The sequence below is a fragment of the Vipera ursinii genome (assembly GCF_947247035.1).
Source record: "Vipera ursinii genome assembly, chromosome: Z".
Taxonomy (NCBI): Eukaryota; Metazoa; Chordata; class Lepidosauria; order Squamata; family Viperidae; genus Vipera; species Vipera ursinii.
The window spans coordinates 72,318,758-72,341,698 of NC_139517.1; the positions used below are offsets into that span (position 1 = coordinate 72,318,758).

At 39.1% G+C, this 22,941-nt stretch overlaps 1 protein-coding gene across 2 annotated transcripts in view; it reads right to left on the reverse strand.

The window, feature by feature from the left end:
• Window positions 1-22,941, reverse strand: part of GOLGA4 (golgin A4) — a 97,677-nt gene that overhangs the window by 17,750 nt on the left and 56,986 nt on the right. For both annotated transcript variants that reach the window (XM_083377250.1, XM_083377249.1), the window contains 4 exons: window positions 14,466-14,621; window positions 6,031-10,247; window positions 5,226-5,347; window positions 473-603 (listed from right to left, as the gene is read on the reverse strand). In XM_083377250.1, the coding sequence (XP_083233376.1) occupies window positions 473-603; window positions 5,226-5,347; window positions 6,031-10,247; window positions 14,466-14,621 (4,626 nt within the window). The remainder of the gene's footprint in view (window positions 1-472; window positions 604-5,225; window positions 5,348-6,030; window positions 10,248-14,465; window positions 14,622-22,941) is intronic.

Genomic DNA, 22,941 nt, shown 5'->3' on the forward strand with positions numbered 1-22,941 from the left:
TAGTTTGTATTACCTTTATCTTCTAGTTTAAAAGTTTTAATAAAAATATACAAAAAGATAGTCTTCAGAGGACTTTGACCTGGTGCTCTTGCCAAATGGAATGAGATAAGATCAATGCTAAGAGACGGGTTTTTGCAGGTGACTGCAATTCTGGAATGGCTTTTGGAAAGAATAAGCTTTCTCAATAAGTTTTTTTGCATATAAAACAGAAGAATTAAGCAACAGAAAAGGAAAGCAATGCAATAGCACTGATATCTGTTCATAAACTAGACTTTGCATTTTATTCATATTGGTTCGTCATGATGATTTCATTCATATGCAGGAACTGAATTACCATATTAAATATAGTTTATGTATGAATATCACAATTGTGTGTACCAGTCTATAGTTGTGTACAAATCTCAAATGTGTAACAAGTTTCCATTATATTTAGATTTTAAGAACACAAACATTATTCAATTCAAATATATACCTCAAGTATTTCTTCATACTTTTTCACTGTTCTTTGTAGATCATCATCCTTTTCCGAAATCTTTTTATGCAGTTGAACTGTCTCTGTATGGTGACTTTCTATCAATTCAGATTCCACTTCCTGGGCTTTACCTATTTAAAAAATATATAACAATATTACTATGACTAGGTTAATACAACTAGCTTTCTATTTTAAACTTTTATCTATCAGCAATGACTAAAAAGTAAATAGCAACTACCAACCTGAAGAAATTTAAAAAAGAAAATTTAAAAGAAAACAGGTCAAATAGGTATTCTTTGAAAACATGTCTGTGATTAAGCTGTTTGCAAGGTATTAAAATAGCTTCAGGCTTTTATTTTATTTTATAGCTATTTAACAACTATTAGCAAAGAGTTAATGTCTGCTTTCTTCAATGCTTCCCATTCAAAGGACTTTAACAACCCTAGTCCTTGTTTCTGGTTTTATTTGAAAAATAAAACTTGCCTGCATGTGCAGCATATCCAACAATCAAGACACAGTATCAGCACCAAGATTTTGGAGCTCTTTGACACCTTAAAACAAAGGTTATTGAAATAGAGCACCTTAACAAAGTGAACTGGCACTAATCCACATAGTCCTAATACTTATCTGATCTCTTAAATTTTTATTTCCTAAACTGGGTTAATTTCAGACATCTTCAAACCAAATAAAAATATTTTATAAGCAGAAATCCTCAGAAAACCTAAGGATATTTTTAAATCACAAGGAGATTTTGTATTATAATCACAAAAATTGCAAACAGAAATACCGGTACATTAAAGTAAAAACAAAATGAGGTAAATATTACAATTGGTGGTGAGAATCCTAAGTACATTAATAAAGGAAGTTGACAGAAAGAAATGCTCGTTCTCTCTTCTTCCTTACATTTTTCAAATGACTATATGATAGGGCTTCCTGAACAAGACAATACTTTGCATTATTTTCTTTTTGCTTATAAAAGACCACTTCTGCTCCAGGAAATGAGCTATAGACTATTTCCAAAGGATAATAGCAACTAGGAAAGGCATGTGGGTTTATTAGAGGAAGACTGCTTTATTAGAAAAGATAGACATAAAATAAACATCGTGCACAACAAACAATGTTGGGATTTCATATTTTAAGTGTTATGTTACATTATATTATTTAATTGATCAGTATCTATGCTGCCCATAACACTTGTGTGACTCTGGATGTTTAAAAATAATAATATAAAAGCCATAATCAAAAATAGAGAATTAAAAAATATAAAAGCTAAAACACAGATGGAACACACTAACCATTCCCAGTGTTAAATGATACATTTAGGCTCCAATGCCAGTCGACAGTTGAGTCTTGATGCTCTTTCAAAATGTTAGGAAAGTGAGGGCCTGCCTCATCTCCAGTGACAAAATGTTCATAGGATGAGAGCAATGGCAGAAAAGATTTTCTTCCTAGACAACACTAGTCAAAGTTCTTTAATGATGGGGTCTGCAATATCTGCAACTGGCAGACGACCTGAATGTGTTTTATTCTAGGTTTGAGAGGAAACCACTGTCAACTATCACCACCATCTCCATCTCAGATACACTAACAGCCAAGCCTCCCACAGCTGACCTCTCCCTTCTGGTGATCACAGAAAAAATTGTGCAAAATCTATTTCATAGATAAAAGCCTGGAAAAGCGCCAGGCCCAAACAAAATAATTCTTTCTTGCTTGAAAGCTTGTGCTGACAAACTGCCCCCCATCTTCACCTGCATCTTTAATAACTCTCTAGAGATATGTTATGTTCCTTCTTGTTTCAAACGTTCTACTATATCACATTGCTGAAGAAACCCTCCATCAAGGAGCTGAATGACTACAGACCAGTTGCTCTGACAGCCATAGTTATAAAAACCTTTGAAAGGTTAGTGCTAGCCCACCTAGATACCAGCCCAGATCTGCTGTTACACCCCTTGCAATATGCCTATTCAGCGAATAGATCAGCAGATAATGCTGTTAATATGGCTCTGCACCACATCCTACAATGTCTTGAAACTCCAAGGACTATGCAAGGGTCCTTTTTGTAGACTCAGCTCAGCATTCAATACATCATTCCAGATTTTCTTTTAACTAAACTGATTCAGCTAGCCATGCCTGACCACACTTGTAAATAGCTTTCAAACAGACAGGAAGCAGCAGGTGAAGCTAGGCAAAATTACACCAGATACCTGTACAATCAGCACAAGGGCTCCTCAGGGCTGCATGCTCTCTCCACTTCTCTTCTCTCTATATATCAATGACTGCATCTCAAAGGATCCCTCTGTTAAAGTACTGAAGTTTGCTGATGATATAACAGTGATTGATCTCATTTGAGACAATGATGAGTCTGCATACAAACAGGAAGTTGAACAACTAGCCTTGTAGTGCAGCCGGAACAATCATGAATTGAACACACTCAAAACTGTGGAAATGATAGTATATTTTAAGAGAAGCCCTCATTTTCTACCACCTCTTACAATAGTAGACAACAAGTATCAACAGTAGAGACCTTCAAGTTTCTAGATTCTATAATATCTCAAGACTTAAAATGGACACCTAACATAAAAAATGTCATCAAAAAAGCACAACAAAAAATATTCTTCCTGCGCCAGCTCAGAAAGCTCAGACTGCGCAAGGAGCTGCTGTTACAGTTCTACAAAGGTATTATTGAGTCTGTCATTTATACCTCCTTAACTGTCTGCTTTGGCACTGCAATCAAGCAAGACAGACACAGACTCAATGGATAGTTAGAACTGCAGAAAAAACAATAGCTACCAACCTGCCTTCCATTGAGGATCTATACACTGCACGAGCCAGAAAGAGGGCTGTGAAAATATCTACAGACCCCCTCACATTCTGGACATAAACATAAACCTGCACATAAACAACTTCTTTCCTCAAGACTAAAGGCATTGCACGCCAAAACAACTAGATACAGGGAGGTTTTTTTACCACATGCCATCACTCTGCTGAACAACTAATTTTCACAACACTGTCAAACTATCTAATAGAGCTACTGTATATTACTATTATCCTTCTCATCTTTTTTATTACCTATTCCTTATCTTCTTATGACTATAACTTTGTTGCTTGTATTTTATAATTTATATTGTTTTACTTAATATCCTAGTATGATTTATGTTGCTTATTTAGTATCCTATGACTATCACTGAGTGTTTTATCTTATGATTTATAATTAATGTATTTGATTGTAATCATGATTTAAATTTAATGGAAAAACTTGTTGGTTGTATGTACACTGAGAGCTTATGCACTGGAGACCAATTCCTTGTGTGTCCAATCACACTTGGCCAATAAAGTATTCTATTCTATTCTATTCTATTCTATTCTATTCTATTCTATTCTATTCTATTCTATTCTATTCTATTCTATTCTATTCTATTCTATTCTATTCTATTCTATTCTTCTATTCTTAGTCTACTCTACTCTACTCCACTCTACTCTACTCTACATTATCCTTGCAGGATTGGGTGGGATGAATCAATGATATAAGGATGAGAATTCCTCAGGCAACCAGATCCCATGCCATGTAAAGACTTTGAAGGTGATAACACTTTTGATTGGTAGTAGAAGCAATCTAGTACCAAATGCAGCTCATATAGCAGAGGTGTTACATGTGCAACCCTCATTTGCACCACCACATTGTGCACTTGCTGCTTTTTTCACACACTTTTCAAGAGTAGCCCCAAGTAATGTATATTGCAATAGGCCATGTGGGAGATGGCCAGGGAATGAATGACTGAAAGAAGGGTTAGTTTTTACTTTGAAGTGAAAAAAGGATGGTTATTTTCTCAATTGCTAAGGTTTTGTTAATCTCTATTCTATTATTGCTTTAATTTATATTAACATTTCACTTTTAATATTGAAATTCTCTCTTTTTGTGGTTTCATTAATATATTTTTCTGCTTGAACCTCTATAATTTTACTTTATTGCTCTTCCTATCTTAGAAAGACTGCTGATTTTTACTTCTTAACTGTATTATTATTGTACTCCTAGGTTTTATTATTTAATCTCTCTTTCTCATCCTAACCCTTCTTCTCCAGTCATTGGCTTTTTTGGTGCCTTTTTCTTACTTTGACAATAAAGGTTTATTATTTTGACTGAGTTCACAGCCATTAACTCCTGTCTTCTTTGTTTGGAGTTTCTCCAGGACAGATATTGACAGTCTTCTCATTTTGAAGCAATACTATTTGAACTAGGCATTTTTCAGCTACTCCTCCATTCCTTCTTCATTCTCTAGTTTCCTGATAGCTGCAACCATTTTGAACTCTGATTCAAAGGGAGGCAAGATGCTGCTGACGATACTGTTCAAGTCTTGCCTCACATAGCCTTACTCAGTCTGTTTGCCATGGAACTTCTTTGCATTAGTGATTTACATACACACACACAGAGAGAGCCACACACTTTTCTTTCCTACTTCTCCCAGTTTCCCACCAACTTTCCTTTTCTGCACTAGAGACATCTCCTCATCTCATCTTCTCTCTTATGGATTTCTCCTGATCTTTTAGGTGCTTACTTTCTTTGAATTCTACTTCTCTTTTTCCTTTTCTTACTCAGTTGTCAAGTGAGGAATAAACTGGTGGTGGGTGATGCCATTTGCAGTCCATCATGTCATTTGCAGAGCATCATGTAAAAAATGCTACCCAAAATTCTCTGAAAAAATGTATCTGATATTTGTGGCATTTCAGATGTACAAAGTATATCATTGTAACTTACTGATAGTTTCTTTTACAGCCACTTCTAATTCCTGGTCCTTTTGTGCCAGTTGGGTATTGAATTCCCTCATTAGCTGCTTTAATGTGGAATTGTGCTTTAGTTCAATGTCTTCCTGTTCATATCTATTAAGATAGAAGAAAATGAGATTTTTTAGCTCAAGTAACCTGGATTATATTGGGTAACAAACTGGATTATATTGGGTAACCAGTAGTTAAAGTAATTAATTTTATTATTTTTCCATACAGTACTTATAAAAAATGACATCTGATCCTTTAGATTTTTACCACAATGAAAATTTAGGAAAATATTTGAATAATGAATGTAAAAACGTATTATATTCATATGTATGTAGGAACAATCTAGGAACAATGTAATTAGATTATAACTTGTAGGTAAATATATTTAGGTGTGAACTATAAATTGATATCCAACAATCTTAAATATAGCATCTTAAACATACATCTTAAATGATTAATTACTGAAAACAGACTATATATGCACTCATTACATTCCTACTATTATATCTTACCTCATAAGCTGAAGGTTGAATTAGTCTTTTACTTCCTTATGTGCTTCTTTATATAATATGAATTAGAAATATAAGTTTTTAAGTAACCATAATTTCTGGTTTTTATCTGAACTTGTGAAGTTCAAATTTTTGACTTGATCTAAAGCAAATAGACAGTTCTAATTTGCAGGAAATGGGAATATATATATTGAAAATAATGTTGATCATAAACTTTATTTCATTCAGTTTTACTCTACATACATTTCATTAGTTAGCAGTTACTTAATGATAACTTACTTTATTTTTTGTTCCATTTCTTCTCTAGATTCTTTCTTCATAATTTCCAGCTCTTGCTGATGTTCTTTTCGCAGGGTTCGCAAATCCTTCTGAAGCTTAATCAAATCTCTGTGCTGTTCCTGTTTCTCTTGCTCTGTCTGTTTCAGTGTAGCTTGCAAATCTTTCTGTTGCATCTGCATCTCATTAACCATCTTCTGAAGTTCAAACACTGATTTAGTCTTTTCTTCTATATTTTCTTCCAGAGTTTTTATAAGGCCACTTCGTTCATCTAACTGCTCTTGCAGACTGTTTAATTTCTCATTATATTCTGTAATCCTATTTTCCATCTCAATCCTCTGTTGTTCTCTCTCTTTCATAAAATCCTCACCAAAATGGTCTGTCTTTTGTTGTAAAGACTGTCCTTTTTCCTCCCTTTTTTGAAGCTTTTTTTCTAAGTCTTTAATTGCAATCTCCATATTTTGTTCTTTTTCTTCCTTGTTTTTCAATTCGACTTTGATATTTCTTAATTCACTCTCATACTTGGTATGTTGTTCATGTAATGAAGCCTGTTTCTTGATTTGTTCCTCAAGTTCTTGTTGAAGATTTTTAATTCTATTTTTATCTTCTTGAGCACTTTTAAGAAGTTCCTCTTGTTGCTCCTGAGCCTTCATCTTTGAAATATTACACATATTTGCTTCCTCACTATACTTCTCAAGTAATATTTCCTTATCCAATAAATCCTTTTTTAAAATATCAATTTTTAAATCATACATCTGTTGCATATTCTCTAAAGCAATGACTTTATCTTGCTCTGCAGAAACCTTTATTGTTTCTACTTTCTGTATCAATTCTTTTTCTAAATCTGAGTCTATTGATTTAATCTTTTCTTCTAAAGACATAATTTTCTTTTCTTTTTCTTGCAATTTTTTCTGTAGCTTATTTTGCTGCTCTTTCTCTTCCATCTGAGTCGTCAACTGTCTTTTAATAGAAGCAATTTTGTGTTCAGCCTTTTTTTTCAGATCTGCTATTTTAGAAGTTGCTTCTGAAGCAAGTCTTTCTTCTAAAGCCTTTAATTCTTCTTCTTTGGTTTTCAATAGAGCCAGTTTTATTCCTTCAAATTCTTTTGATTTTTCTTCCAGGACAATTTCCATAGCCTGCATTTTCTCCTCAAAAGTGAGGACATTTTGTTCCATCTCCTTCAGCTTGTCATCCTTGTCTACTAGTGCCTCCTGAGCCTGTTGAAGTTGTTGTGCCATTTCTTTTTGCTCACTGTCTTGTTCATGGTACGCTTTACATTCTTCCATTAAATAATCATTTTCCTTTGTTTTCCGAGCAATATACTCTTCTAATTCAGCAATTCTCGCTGTATGAATTTTTATCTCAGCAACCAAATCAGATTCCTGTTTTTCTTTTCTGACCTGCTTTTGTTCCATTAAACTTTTTAAATGTTCTACCTGTTTGGTTTGTTTATCATGCTCTTCCTTTATTCTATTCAGTTCTTCTTCTTTTTCACTAGCTTGGTTATTACTCAGTTCAATCTTGCTTTGTAATTCCTTAATAATATTGTAATTTTGTGTAAATCTCAACTGAGCTTTCTTCTTCCATTCTGACATTTTGTTCATCCAGTGGTCTGCCTGTTTCAGGGCAGTAGCTTTTTCTTCACTCAATGATTCAACTTTGGAAGATAGTACTTCCATCTCATTCAGTAACTGCAGTTGGTTTTCTCTGTGTTGCTTGTTTAACATCATTGTAGCAGCTTCTTTTTCTGATATGCTCTTTTCAAGTCTGAGGTTCAATTCACTAATAAGCTTGCTGAGATCTGTGATTTCTGCTTTTTTCTCATTTAGCTCCTCCCTCATTGAAGTAACAATATTACTATACTCAGATAATTCTTTCTTCAGCTCTGTGATACAAGATTCCTTCTCTTTTGCCGTTTGCTGCTGGAGAGAACTTTCTTTTTCCAATAGTTCTTTTTCTGTTAGAAGTTTATCTATATCTGCTTTCATAGACATTATTAAGTGTTCTTTTTCCTCCAAATGCTTTTTTGACTCCTGTAAACTACTGTTTAAAGTTACATTATTCTCTGTTAATTGTTCAAGTTGAACTTTTAGGTCTGGAACTTGATCAATTTTAATTAATATGCCTTCTTTAATTTTTATTGTCTGTTGCTGACAGTAAGCAATTTTAACTGTTATTGAAGAAATTTTTTCATTGCATTGTTTAATCAGTTCACCAATTTTTATTTTCAATAAAGCTTCTGCTTTTTGCTGGTAATCAGAGAGTTGTGTAATTGTATCTCTCCTGAAATTTTCAAATTCAGCATGTTTTTGTCGAAACTCATTTTGCCACCCTTCTAAATTTGTCTCATAATTCTCCTGTTCTTTAAGATGTGACAGCTTCAAGGCTTGGTATTCAGCATCAGACAGTTTCAATTTATCTGCCAGTTCCACAATGTCATATTTCTTTTTTTCTTCTATTATCTTTATCTCATTGAGCTGTTCCTGTACTGTTATTTTCTCTTTCAAAGAAAAACTAAGATCATTCTCTAATTTTACAAGTTGTTTCTTTAAATCACTTTCTTTTTGTGTCAAAAGATTCACTTGTGCTAATGTCTGTTGCAGTTGTTCTTGAAGTTCATGTATAATTTTGTCTTTCTTTATATGTTCGTCCTTTATACAGGTAATCTCTGCATTATTCCCTTCTCTTTCAGCATCAAAGATGGCCAATCTTTCTTTCAGGTCTCTTATTTTCTGTTCTTTTTCTTGCAATTCCATTTCATGTTTTTCCTGAAGTTCCTCAACCTGTTGTTTTAGTTTCTTTCCCCAAAGAAGTACAACTTCATCCACTTCTTGTTTGTGAGCTTCAGCCATGCTTTTTAGTCGTTCCTCCTGATTCATCTCCAGTTTTGAAACAGCATCATTTATTCCAAGTGAACTGGCGTGAGCCATTTCCAGCATTTTTGAAGTGAGCTGCTTCTCTTTCTGACTAAACTCCAACTGGTTGCTCTCAATCTCACTTTTTAGTTTTGTTTCTCGTTCTGAAAGTTTTTGCTTAAATGCTTCCTGCACATTTTTTACTTTTTCTATAGCTTCCTCTGTTTCTGTCTCTTGCTGCTTTAACTTGAGCTCATATTCATCCCTTAAAGCACTAATTGCTTCACCTGTGATTGATAACTGCTGCTTATACTTTTCAGTTTGTTGATTCAGGAGATGCTTTATTTGTCCAATTTCACTTTCCTTGCCAGTACAACAATGACTTTTTAACTGACTGATCTCTCCTCCAAGGTTTCTTAACTGTGATTCATACTTTTCTGTCAGAGATGAGATGTTTTCTATATTTTTTCTCTTTTCGTCTTCTAATTCACATTTAAGATCATTTACCTGGGATGTCTGAAAATCTAACTCAGTTTTGACTTCCTGTAGCTGGGTTTCAGTTTCTACAACCTGTTCTTCACGTTTTGACTTTTTATCCTTTATAACTTCCAATTTCTCTTGCAAATTTTTAAACTTGTTGTCATAAATACTTGCATTATCTTCCCTGGACTGACATAAAACATCTAATTCTGTAAACATGCTTTCACATTGTGACTCAGCTTTTCCTAAAGTTTCTTTCATTTTTTTCTGCTCTGATTCTTCTTCACCCTTCTCTTTTGCTTCCAAGAATTGTTTGAGTTGAATAATTTCTTCTTTAAGTGATTTCTCAATTATTTCCTGGTCTTTAAAAATAGCTTCAACTTGTTCCTTATGATTATTCCTTTGCTGATCAAGTTTGGCTTCAAACTCCACCTTTGCTTTATTTGCATCCTCTTTTAACTTAGAAATATATTGTTCAAGATTTTGACGGCTATTCAGAGCATCTGATAACTCAGATGAAAGTGCTTCTAGCTCTGTTTGTTTCACATCAAGCTTTTCTAAAGTTTTTTCATTCATTTCTTCTATATGAGCATGAAATATAGCCTCTTTTTCTTTTAACAGCTTAGCCGTTTCTTCTTCGCAATGTTTCCTCAGTTTCTCCATTTCTGATTGCTGCTGCTGGGTTAATAGGTTAAATTGTTCTTCCCAATGTTGCTGTTCTTGCTCCTTCACGTATTCAATTTCTTTTTTATGTTTTTCAGTCATATTAGCTATTTTTTTACTGTGCTCATCTTTGTCTGAATCTATTTGAGCAGCCAGTTCTTCCAACCGGCTTTTATCATTTTGAGGACACTTCATAAGGGAACTTTCCAGCTCAAGAATTCTCTGTTAAGAAGATCAGTGGAAAATATAATGAATAAAATAGACTTTTAAAAAATGTTTAAAATATTATCTACTTGTTATGCATAACAAGATTCCAACAATTTAAATGAAAAAATTAAATATAAACTATGTTGTTTATTCTGAGAAATGGAATTAAATCTAAAATCATTTAGCTTGTTAAAATGATAGTTCTACATAGGTTTGATCTTTATAAAATTAATATTTCTGGACTCAAAACCTAGGAAAGTACCTAGAATTATTGCACTTTGTATAAAGTTATTATGAACTAATTATTTTCTGCAGAAGATTACTGTAAAATTCACAAACTCTATCATAGTAATGACTGCAAGGAAAACTCAGAAATATGAAGGAAAAAAGCCAAAAGAATTTTCCATATGAGAGATGAAATCATCCACATGTGTGCACCAGCTCTTTTCATATACAGTTGCAAGAAAAAGTATGTGAACCCTTTGGGATTACGTGGAGTTTTGCATGAATTGGCCATAAAATGTGCTCTAAACGTCATGTAAGTCACAACAAGAGAAAAACACAGTCTGCTTAAAATAATACTACACAAACATTGGCTGTTGTCATGTTTTAATTGAACATAGGATGGAAACATTCACAGTGCAGGGTGGAAAAAGTATGTGAACCCCTAGCCTAATGACTTCTCCAAAAGCTAATTGGAGCCAGGAGTGAGCCAACCTTGACTCCAATCAGTGTGATGATATTGGATGTGTTGCTGACAGCTGTCCTGCCCTTTAAAAATACACACCTGTTTTGGGTTTATTGGTCTCAAGAAGCAATGTCTGATGTGAACCATGCCTTGCAGAAAAGAGCTCTCAGAAGACCTACGATCAAGAATTGTTGACTTGCATGAAGCTGGAAAGGGTTACAAAAGTATCTCCAAAAAGCCTTGATGTTCATGTGTCCACGGTAAGACAGACTGTCTACAAATGGATAAAGTTTAGCACTGTTGCTACTCTCCCTAGGCGTGGTCGTCCTGTAAAATTGACTGCAAGAGCACAGCGCATAATGCTTAATGAGGTAAAGAAGAATCCTAGAGTGTCAGCTAAAGACCTACAGAAATCTGTAACTAACATTTTTGTTGACACATCTACAACATTTTTGCTAACATTTTTGTTGACGCATCTACAACAAGGAAAACATTAAACAAGAATGGAGTACATGGGAAGACACCACGGAGGAAGCCATTGCTGTCCAAAAAAAAATATTGCAGCACGTCTGAAGTTTGCAAAAGAGCACCTGGATGTTCCACAGCACCACTGGCAAAATATACTGTGGACAGATGAAACCAAAATTGAGTTGTTTGGGAAAAACACACAACACTATGTGTGGAGAAAAAAAAGGCACAGCACACCAACATCAAAACCTCATCCCCACTGTAAAACATGGCGGAGGGAGCATCATGGTTTGGGGCTGCTTTGCTGCCTCAGGGCCTGGATGGATTGTTGTCATTGATGGGAAAATGAATTCCAGAGTTTATCAGGACATTTTGCAGGAAAACGTACGACCATCTGTCCGCCAACTGAAGCTCCGCAGAGGATGGGTGATGCAACAGGACAATGACCCAAAGCATACAAGTAATTCAACAAAACAATGGCTTCAACAGAACAGAATACGCCTTCTGGAGTGGCCCAGTCAGAGTCCTGACCTCAACCTGATTTAAATGCTGTGGCATGACCTTAAGAGAGCGATTCACACCAGACATCTCAAGAATATTACTACACTGAAACAGTTTTGTGAAGAGGAGTGGTCCAAAATTACTCCAGATCGTTGTGCAGGTCTGATCTGCAACTACAGGAAATGTTTGGTTGAGGTTATTGCTGCCAAAGGAGGGTCAACCAGTTATTAAGTCCAAAGGTTCACATACTTTTTCCACCTTGCACTGTGAATGTTTCCATCTTATGTTCAATTAAAACATGACAACAGCTAATGTTTGTGTAGTATTATTTTAAGCAGACTGTGTTTTTCTCTTGTTGTGACTTACATGACGTTTAGAGTGCATTTTATGGCCAATTCATGGAAAACTCCACGTAATCCCAAAGGGTTCACATACTTTTTCTTGCAACTGTAGTTGATTCTCTCCCCACTTCTCAACAGAACTCCAAACATGTACAAGAAAGGTTATCTTTCCTAGCTTAATACACCTTCAAGCTACTGTTTATCACCAGGACCTAACAGGCATATTCAGAGTGTTACTATATGTTACTAGGAAGCCTCTCAGATTAGAACTCTCTCAACAAATGCACACAATTGTTTTTCTCCATGTGTACCATAACTTCATTGTGAACTGGCTCAGAAATGTCTAGCTCTTTGGCATACAATTTCCTGTATCTGGTTAAAAATTTCACATTCACTAAAATCATTTTCACCCACTGAATTACTGAAAGAAGAAGAATCATAAGAAACAAAATATTTGTCAAAAATAGAAAAACTTTTAACAGTGATACTGATAATTAATTCAAGGAGAAAAGTCACAAAACTTTCTGTAGCATGCTACCAAGCTAATTAAAGAAAGGAAAGAGTAAGATAAAAAAGATAACTACAGTGACCACATGTCCTTTTTTTATAAAGGAGTTTTTTCCAGAAAGGTGTCTTTAGATTGATTTATTTTTCAAAAACACCTTTGTCATTTATTTTGGTATGTAACATTTATTGTAAAAATGGTACCATTTAATGCAGTTTTTCACATTTATGGAAAATCAAATTATCTTTTAAAAATAAATTTACATATACTACCTGATTTTAGATATTTTTATTAAAATATATATATATTGTAGAGTTTTTGTGATGTTTGTGAATTTTTCTGTCAAGCAAAGCTATAAACAATTATTTGTTTACCATGCATCTCTTTCAGAGTTGCCCCTTTTCTCAGATTTGTCCTTTATTTTCTCCAAGAAAATACAGTTACTATAATTACAACAGGAATTTCACGAGATTGTTCTCTGTGCATTGTATTCACTTGTTCTCTTTCACTGTTTTAGGTGCTGTAGACAGATCAAATGTTATATTCATATACTATATTACCTAATTAAATCATATACCTAATTAAAACATTCAGAGCAGAATAAAGGTAAAGGTTCCCCCGCACATGTGTGCTAGTTGTTTCTGACTCTAGGGGCCACTGCTCATCTCCGTTTCAAAGCTGAAAAGCCAGCGCTTGTCTGAGGATGTCTCCGTGGTCATGTGGCTGACATGACTAGACGCCAAAGGCGCACGGAACGCTGTTACCTTCCCACCGTAGTGGTCCCTATTTTTCTACTTGCATTTTTACTTGCTTTCAAACTGCTAGGTTGGCAGAAGCTGGGACGAGTAACAGGCGCTCACTCTGTTACGTGGCACTCGGGATTCAACCCGCCAAACTGCCGACCTTCTGATCGACAGGCTCAGCGTCCTAACCCACTGAGCCACCACATCCCTCAGAGCAGAATACAATGAAGTAAAAATGAAACAAAAATAACTGTTAGGCATATGGTGTTAGCCTACAATGTTGGGTTGAAAATATATTAACCATAATGCTATGTCTTTAAGTTGTTAATTGGCCAATGGGTGTGTAAGTGTTCTCATGGCCATAAGAGGGAGCTAGGAATGTAGCTTCTTTCTCTCTCTGAATTCACTGATCTCTACTATTACTGTTTTTGCTCTGCTGCTGGTTTACTACTGTTGTAAAACTGAACTGTGTGTTGACCTCTGGACCGGTAAGAAGACTTTGTAGTTTGGATTACTCCTTGGACTGTTGCTATTGTTTATGACCTGGACTGTTTATTTTTGACTGTGCATTTTTGTTTTTACACCACCTCATAAGTAAACTACTTTTTGCTTTTACAACTCAGTGTACTCTTGCGTGACTCTTGCTGCTCTCAGTACCCTTCCTTGTCTGTGCAACTCTTTGGTAGCACAAGGAGACCTCTGCACAACAAATTCCTTAACAGTAACTCAAAAAGCATTGGTGTTATATAAAATAAACATAGTTATACAGATATATAACTGAATCAAAGAAATTCCCTAACCATTATCTACCTCCAATGATTTCTCTAAGTTTCTTGCATTATATTTCCAGAGAAATATCCAAATAGCCACAGAATAAGTTTTAACATTTCTATGTGACTTAATTCCCTTAAGAGAACTGATAATTTATATTTTACTTTCAAGCAAAATGTTGAAAATGTTCAAAAACATTTCATTTTTTTTACTTACTGTTTGGAAAGTTTCTACTTCCAGTTGCATATCTTCAAGTTTTTTGTTGCATTCTGACTGTAAAGCTTTTTTCTGCAATTCTATTTCTTCTAAAGCTAATAAATCTTGTTGTTCTTTCTCTTTCATTGCCCATAGGTGATTCTTCTGGCATTTTTTCTGTATGTAAAAATATTTTTTTAAAAAAACAACAACTCAGTACCATCTCATCATTAGCACATAAGCGGTATTAGAAAAAAAATCTGATTTTTTAAACGGAGGTATAATTAAAGCCTATACTTTTAAGATTTTCATATAACCATGTGAACATGCCAAGCACAGTATTTAGAGTGAAGAAAGGGCAGCATATCCCATATATTTCACAGATCTCATTAAGTAATCTTACATAATATCTATGGAATATTAATATCTATAAGCCTGTTTTTTCCCTGCTCCCAAGATGGCGGACGTGCCGAGGTGAGCTCTGTGAACTCCAATGGTTAGGCGTCCCCCAGGAGCCCCTCAGAGGTGCCTTTGAGCCCTCTGTGTTGGGGTTCAGGGTGGACAGGCAATGAAGCAGGCAATGTGCCGTCCGTGGTGTCTCCGGGCCGTCTGTGGCATCGCCGTGGCATCTCCGGGCCGTTCTCGGGCCGTTTTCGACCGTTTGCAGCCGATGCCGACATTCTCTCGCTGCTTTGGGCCGTCTCGGGCCGCTACTGGTGGCGTCAGCGTCTTCAAGCTGTTTTTGGCAGAGACGTCCGCGGATCATCTGGGCGGAGGAGACGGCGGCGGCAGCGGTGATGTCTTCGGGCCGCTCTCGGGCCGTTTTCGGACCTCTTGTAGTGCCGGCGGCGGCAGCGTCTTCGGGCCCTACTCGGCCCGCTTCGGTGGTCGGTGTTTTCCGGGCCTTTGGCCCGTTTCGCCGACAGCGTTCCTCTGACTCGTTTTTGGACCGAGTGGCGGCGTCGGCGTCTTCGGCGACGGTGGCAGCGACGTTGCAGCGGACAGCTAGGCCCTCCGCTTCCCAACTCCTCATTCCTGCGACCATGTGGCCCTTCGCTTCCCAACTCCTCATCCCCCCCCTTTGAAGACCTGGGACTCCCGTACCTCTGGGAGGCCGCGCTCTGGACGGCCCCAACTAGTAGACTGGGGACCTATGGAGTTGCGGCCGGGAACGATGCCCAGAATGATGGTGCGGCGAGGGAACTATGGGGGTGACTGGACTGACCAGCCGGTACCAGACGGGAACTCAACATCTTGCGGCCTAGCTAGACTTCCTGCCCCGCACATATTTCTGCCTGCACATAATCTCTCTTGCCTGCCCTCCTTTCCCCAAAGGACCAGATGGGCCTGGGTGCAAGCCACGGTGGGAGAGTGGCTTGGTCTTACATCTGCAGCCCCATAGAGGTGGGAGCTCTATGGGGTGTGCTTCGCCCAGAGTGCGTTTTCTGGACCATCCCCGGGAACACAGTCGCAACCCATTGTGAGAGGATGGGGAGTGGCCTGTTCCTGGGGTTCACCCGGCTGAGTGGCAGTGAAGCTGGGTGATGGTCCAGATACTCACCTACCCTCTGACTTGACCCTCCTACCGATCTATGGGACTACCTTTCCTGGATCTTCCTGGACTTTTTTTTTTTTTATTAAATTTATTATTTAAAAACATTGGACACAGTACCAGCGAGCTGACAAACCTTTTTGTCTACAATGTTTAAATATATATATATACATGTATATATGTACATCAAAAATACACTTAAATACACTTAGATTACAAATCGGTGAAATACCACAATATTTAAAACAGTGAGCTAGTCTGTAAAACCTAATAGAGACCTTTCTTTTTATCCATCCAAAGATACAATTTGTTCCAAATTCTATAATAGTCTGATTGATCTTTATTCTTTAATTCCAAAGTTAATTTGTCCATTTCAGCGCAATCCCAAATTTTCCTAATAACCTCTTTTTGTCCTGGGATCTCATTCTTTTTCCATTTTTGCGCAAATGATATTCTAGCTGCTGTGATAATATGGATCGTTAAGTATAGCACATCTTTAGGATATTTCTCTTTCGTGATTCCCAACAAGAAAAATTCTGGACTAAACTCCAGATCTTGTTTCAATATTTCTTTCAGCCAAATCCAAATCATTCTCCAAAATTTTTGTGTTTTACTGCAAGACCACCACGTGTGGAAGTATGTGCCTATCTCTTCAGAACACTTCCAACATTTGGGAGATGCTGTTGTGTACATTTTTGCTAAGCGGGCTGGGGGAAGATGCCATCGGTAAAACATTTTAAATAAATTTTCTTTATACGATGAGGCCAGTGTTATCCTTTTATTCCTATCCCAAATTGTTTGCCAAGTATCTAGGTCGATGTTATGTCCTAAATTGTTAGCCCAGGTCAACATGGGGTCTTTCACTTGCTCTTCAAACAGCTTATATCCCAAAAGTAATTTATAAAAATTCCTTATTTGTTTAGAGTCCGGTCCCAATAATATTTTGTCCAATGCTGTTTCAGAGGTATATATCCCCCATTCATTTTTGTCCTTCCTAAATCTCGATTGGATTTGTAAGTAGGCCCACCAATCGAGTTTTATACCTTGTAATTCTAGTTCATTCCTAAGTTTCAATTCCCCCTCCTCATTCAGAATATCCTTGTATGAGATTATGTTACCCAAATCAAACAGATTTGGGTAAACTATCGCTTCAAGGGTGGATAGCCAGACCGGTATTTTGGTGTAATTGTGAGATCTAATATTTTTCCAAGTATTAAGTAGCGCTTGCCTGATCCGGTGTCTTTGAAAATGCGAGAAAAGACCTTGTTTCTCCGTCCATAGGAAAGCATGCCAGCCATATTGCAAATCGTGACCCTCTAAAGTTAATAGTCTTCTATTTCTCAAGATTACCCATTCTCTAATCCAGCTCAGGGCCGCGGCGTGGTAATATAATTCCCAGTCTGGCAATCCAAAACCCCCATTTTCCTTCGTGTCTTGTAAATATTTCAATTTAATTCTTGGTTTTTTCCCTTGCCAAATAAAATTTAGTGATAATTTATCCAAATTTCGAAAAAATTTAGAGTCGAGTTGAATTGGGATATTCTGAAACAGAAACAGGATTTTAGGCAGAATATTCATCTTAATGACAGCGATTCTTCCCAATAATGAGAGTTTTAGGTTTCCCCATCTATCCAGATCACCTTTTATTTGGTTCACTACATTATCATAATTATCCTTTTTGAGTGAAGTGCATCTAGCCGTAATGTTAATCCCTAGATATTTTATTTTCTTAACTATTTCTATATCCGTGGTTTCGGCCAGATTACCTTTTTGTTTATTGGTCATATTTTTAACAATCATCTTGGTCTTATTTCTATTTATTCGCAGTCCGGCAACCTCACCATATTTAGATAATTCTTCCAATAGCTTTGGTCCCGTCTGACATGGATCCTCCATAATAAAAACCAGATCGTCCGCAAAAGCTTGCAATTTAAAGGTTTCCTTTTTAATGGTTAATCCTTTTATCTTTGGATCGTTTCTTATAGTTCTCGTTAATACTTCAAGAGTCAATATAAACAGCAACGGTGATAAGGGGCAGCCTTGCCGTGTTCCCTTTTGAATTTGAAACTTGCTAGATGCTTCCCCATTAATAATTATTTTTGCTTCCTGATTGTCATAAATTGCCCTAATTATATTTATAAATTTTTCTCCCATATTCATAAAGCTAAGCTGTTGGCACAAAAAAGACCATTTAACATTGTCAAATGCCTTTTGGGCGTCTAAGAAAAGTAATGCCATCTGTTGTTCGCTATGTAATTCATAGTACTCCAATGTATCTAATATTATTCTAATGTTGTGCTTAGTGTGTCTCTTAGCGAGAAAACCATTTTGATCTGCGTGTATGAAATCATTCAGAAATCGTTTCAATCGTTCCGCTATAATTGATGTAAATATCTTGTAGTCCGAGTTAAGAAGTGATATGGGTCTGTAATTTTGGATTAATGTATGGTCTGTGTTATCTTTCGGAATAAGGGTTATGTTTGCCTCTAGCCAAGATTTAGGTGTCCTTGCGCCTTCTAATACTGCGTTAAATACCTCCACTAGGGGTTGAGCTAGGATATTTTGTAATTCTTTATAAATTTCTGATGGAAGACCGTCGGGTCCCGATGCTTTATTATTCTTTTGTGCATTAATAGCTTTTATCACCTCAGATAGTCGAATTTCCTCATTTAACATATTTCTGGTATCTTCTGTGACCTTAGGTAGTTTGGCTCTTTGAAAATATTCCTCCATTTTCTCCACACTTGCCTGACTATCTTCTTTGTATAAACGTTCATAAAATTCCTGGGCTATAATTTTTTTTTTCCTCCTGGTGGAATATTCTCCCTTCCTCATCTCGTAGTTCGTGAATCCAGTTTTTCCCCTTTTGTTTTCCCAATTTGTATGCGAGCCACCGGCCCGGTTTATTTGCATTTTCAAAAAAATTTTGTTTCGTGTTTCTCAATTGTTGTGCTAATTTCTCTTTGTCTAGAATGTTAAGTTTGTGTTTAATCAGATCCATAGATTGCTTGATATTCTCTTTTTGTGGATCTTGTTGGAGTGTAACTTCTAAGCTCTTATATTCCTCTTCTAATCTTTCCCGTTGTTGTCTTTTCCCCTTATTTTTATATACCATATATGCCCTCGCTACCCCTCTCATCATTGCCTTAGCTGTATCCCAATTGTTTTGTACTGAGGTGTCTATAGCTTTATTTTCCTTAAAGAAAAAACTTAGTTCTCTCTCCATCTTAGATTTGAATTTTATGCACCTACGTTACTCTAGCACAGACCTGTTCGCCCTCAGGGGTGCCCCCCTCTCCTGGGTGCGACCTGCCTTTTTTACCACCCCCAATCTTGATGAAGGGCCCAACTATTGGGACCCTGAGAGATGGCCGGGCAGGGGCAGGGGCCTCCAGCATAAATTTAATAAGAGGCCCCTGGTTAATTTTTTAGTAAAAATTTTTGTGGGGTTAGGGAGGGGGGTGGGAGCGGGCGGTGGTTGTTTGGCTAAGGGGGGTGGTCCAACAACCGTTGCTCAGGCGAGGCCTGGGATTGATCGCGAAGGGGGAAAGCGGGGTGCGGTTGCCTACGGGGCTCAGGAGCGGGTCGTGGGACTAGCGATTCCCAGGACGCTGGGGAACGGCAGCAGGTGTATGAACAGAGGGCCGTATCGATACCGGGAGGGTCATCTCCGCTATCTACAAACGGTGAGGCTCTCCGACCCTCTGTCTCTTCCCCGAGGCCCCGGGAGCGAGGATGTGCAGCCACCTGAGCTCCAGCTGGTCTACCTGAATGCCAGGTCCGTTGTTAATAAGGCTCCCCTTGTTCAGGATCTAGTTGAGGGTGAGCATGCGGACCTGGCTTGCATCGCGGAGACTTGGTTGGGCCCAGAGGGCGGTGTTCCTTTGGTTGATCTTTGCCCACCAGGTTTCCGGGTGCTACACCAGCCCCGGGCTCATGGTGGGGGCGGGGGAGTGGCGGTAGTTATTAGGGAGACCCTATGTCCGCGGGAGACCACCGTTCCTCAGATAGTCGGGTGTGAGTCTCTCTTTTTGAGATGTGGTCCTGGGGCGCAGTTGGGCTTGCTGCTGGTGTACCTTTCGCCTAGTCGCGCAGCGGCAGCCCTGCCTGAGCTACTCGATGTCCTCTCAGGGTTGGTGATTGAATTCCCCAAACTCATAGTTTTGGGTGACTTCAATCTACCATCCCTAGGAGGATCATCTGAGTTGGCTCGGGAGTTCATAGCTTCCATGACGGCCATGGACCTGACACAAGTAATTCTTGGACCGACTCATGAGGGAGGCCACACCCTTGACTTGGTTTTCTAATCTGGACGGTGGTTTGATGATCTTGGTGGGGGCTCTTCAACTGTTATGCCCCTGTCATGGACCGATCATCACCTCCTGCGGCCGGTTTTCCGTTTTGCCACCCCCCGCCGTGGGTGTACGGAGCCAACTAGATGGTACCGCCCCAGGCGCTTAATGGATCCTGACAAGTTCCAGGCAGCGTTTAAGGCCCCACCTGCCTCCTCTGCTTACAACTCGGCGGATGTCTTAGTGGAAGCTTGGGCAAGAACGGCCAAGGAGGCACTTGACCGAGTTGTACCCTTGCAGCCCCTGACCCGGTGCAGATCCCAGCGAGCTCCATGGTTCTGCGGAGCTCCGATAGATGAAGTGTCGGAGACGGGGCCTAGAGAGCCGTTGGAGGTCCACCCAATCCGAATCCGACCGGTTGTGACTAAGAACCCATATTAGGTCTTATCCCGCACCGATAAGAGCTGCAAGGTCTAATTACTTCGCTAACCACATCGCGTCCGCAGATAATCGCCCGGCCGCCCTGTTTAGGGTGACCCGCTCCCTCCTTAATCAGGAGGTGAGGGAGGAGCCCTTGCAGGGTCGTGCTGAGGAATTTGGTCAATATCTGTTGGATAAAATCGCTCGGATTCGGACCGGCCTGGACTCCAACTGGGCAGAGTCTGACGAACAGGACACAGACGGTCTTGTCGATGTTATCTGGGAGGAGTTTGATCCTGTGACTCCGAAGGAAGTGGACAGGATTATGGGGAGATTGAGCTCCACCACATGTTTATTGGACCCGTGCCCTTCCTGGCTGGCTTATGCAGCTCGGGAGGGGACACAAGGCTGGTTCCAGGCGGTTATATCTGCTTCTTTGAGTGAGGGTAATTTCCCCGCCGCCTTGAAGGAGGCGGTGGTGAGACCTCTCCTCAAGAAGCCCGCCTTGGACCCAGCTGTGTTAAATAACTTTCGTCCGGTCTCCAACCTTCGCTTTCTTGCGAAGGTTGTTGAGAGTGTGGTGGCGCATCAGCTCCCGCTGGTCCTGGATGAAGCGGATTATCTAGACCCGTGCCAATCGGGTTTCAGGCCCGGGCACAGCACGGAGACGGCATTGGTCGCTCTGGTGAATGATCTCTGGAGGGCCCAGGACAAGGGATATTCCTCTGTCCTAGTCCTATTAGACCTCTCGGCGGCGTTCGATACCATCGACCATGGCATCCTGCTGCGGCGTCTCAGGGGATTGGGAGTGGGAGGCACAGTCCTTCGGTGGTTCTCCTATCTCCTGGGACGTTCACAGTCGGTGTTGGCGGGGGGGCAGAGGTCGACCCCGAGGTCTCTCGTTTGTGGAGTTCCTCAGGGGTCGGTCCTCTCGCCTCTCCTGTTCAACATCTACATGAAACCGCTGGGTGAGATCATTCGTGGTTTTGGAGTGGGTTATCATCAGTATGCTGATGACACCCAGCTTTTCATCTCGACCCCAAACCACATCAGTGATGCCCTCGACGTGATGTCCCGTTGCCTGGAAGCGGTCCGGGAGTGGATGGGGAGGAACAGGCTTCAACTCAACCCGGACAAGACTGAATGGCTGTACATACCGGCATGCCAGGATATTCAGAGTATTCCATCTCTTAATATCGGGGGTGAGTTATTACCCCCCGTAGATAAGGATCGCAATCTGGGTGTCCTCTTGGATTCACAGCTCTCCTTAGAAGATCATATAGGAGCTGTGACTAGAGGGGCCTTCGCTCAGGTTCGTCTGGTGCGCCAGCTGCGACCCTATCTGGACCTGGATGCCTTGCGTACAGTCACCCATGCACTTGTGACCTCTCGTCTTGACTACTGCAACGCTCTTTACATGGGGCTGCCCTTGAGAACCACTCGGAAGCTTCAGCTGGTGCAGAGTGCAGCTGCACGAATGCTTTTGGGGGTCTCCCGATACTCCCATATTACACCTCTGCTCCGTGAGCTGCACTGGCTTCCAGTTGCCTTCCGGGTGAAGTTCAAGGTGCTAGTGATGACATACAAAGCCCTACATGGCGTGGGTCCGGATTACCTACAGGAGCACCTGCTGCCAGCGTCAACACCCCTCCGTCCTGTGCGCTCCCACAGAGAGGGCCTCCTCAGGGTGCCACTGGTCAGAGAATGTCGGCTGGTGACCCCCAGGGGGAGAGCATTCTCGGTGGGTGCGCCAATACTTTGGAACCGCTTACCAACTGAAATCCGGATGGCCCCTGACCTTCGCTCCTTCCGGTGTGATCTAAAAACCTATCTATTCCAACAAGCCGGCCTTGCCTGATGGATTTGGGTTTTAAATTTTTCACTCTATTGTTTTATTGTTTTATTGTATCTCACTTTATTGGTCTGTAAACCGCCCTGAGTCCTCCGGGAGAAGGGCGGTATATAAAACAAATAAATAAATAAATATACATAGCAAAAATTGACAGCTTATTTTGAAAGGTCTCTGGTGTTGCTGGTCACTGGCTTCAACCACAACTGAAATTTAGCTTTTCTTAACATATTATTATTATTATTATTATTATTATTATTATTATTATTATTATTAATAATAATAATAATAATAATAATAATAATAATAATAATAATAATAATAATTTTATTTATATACCGCCCTTCTCCCGAGGGACTCAGGGCGGTGAACAGGGCAGACATA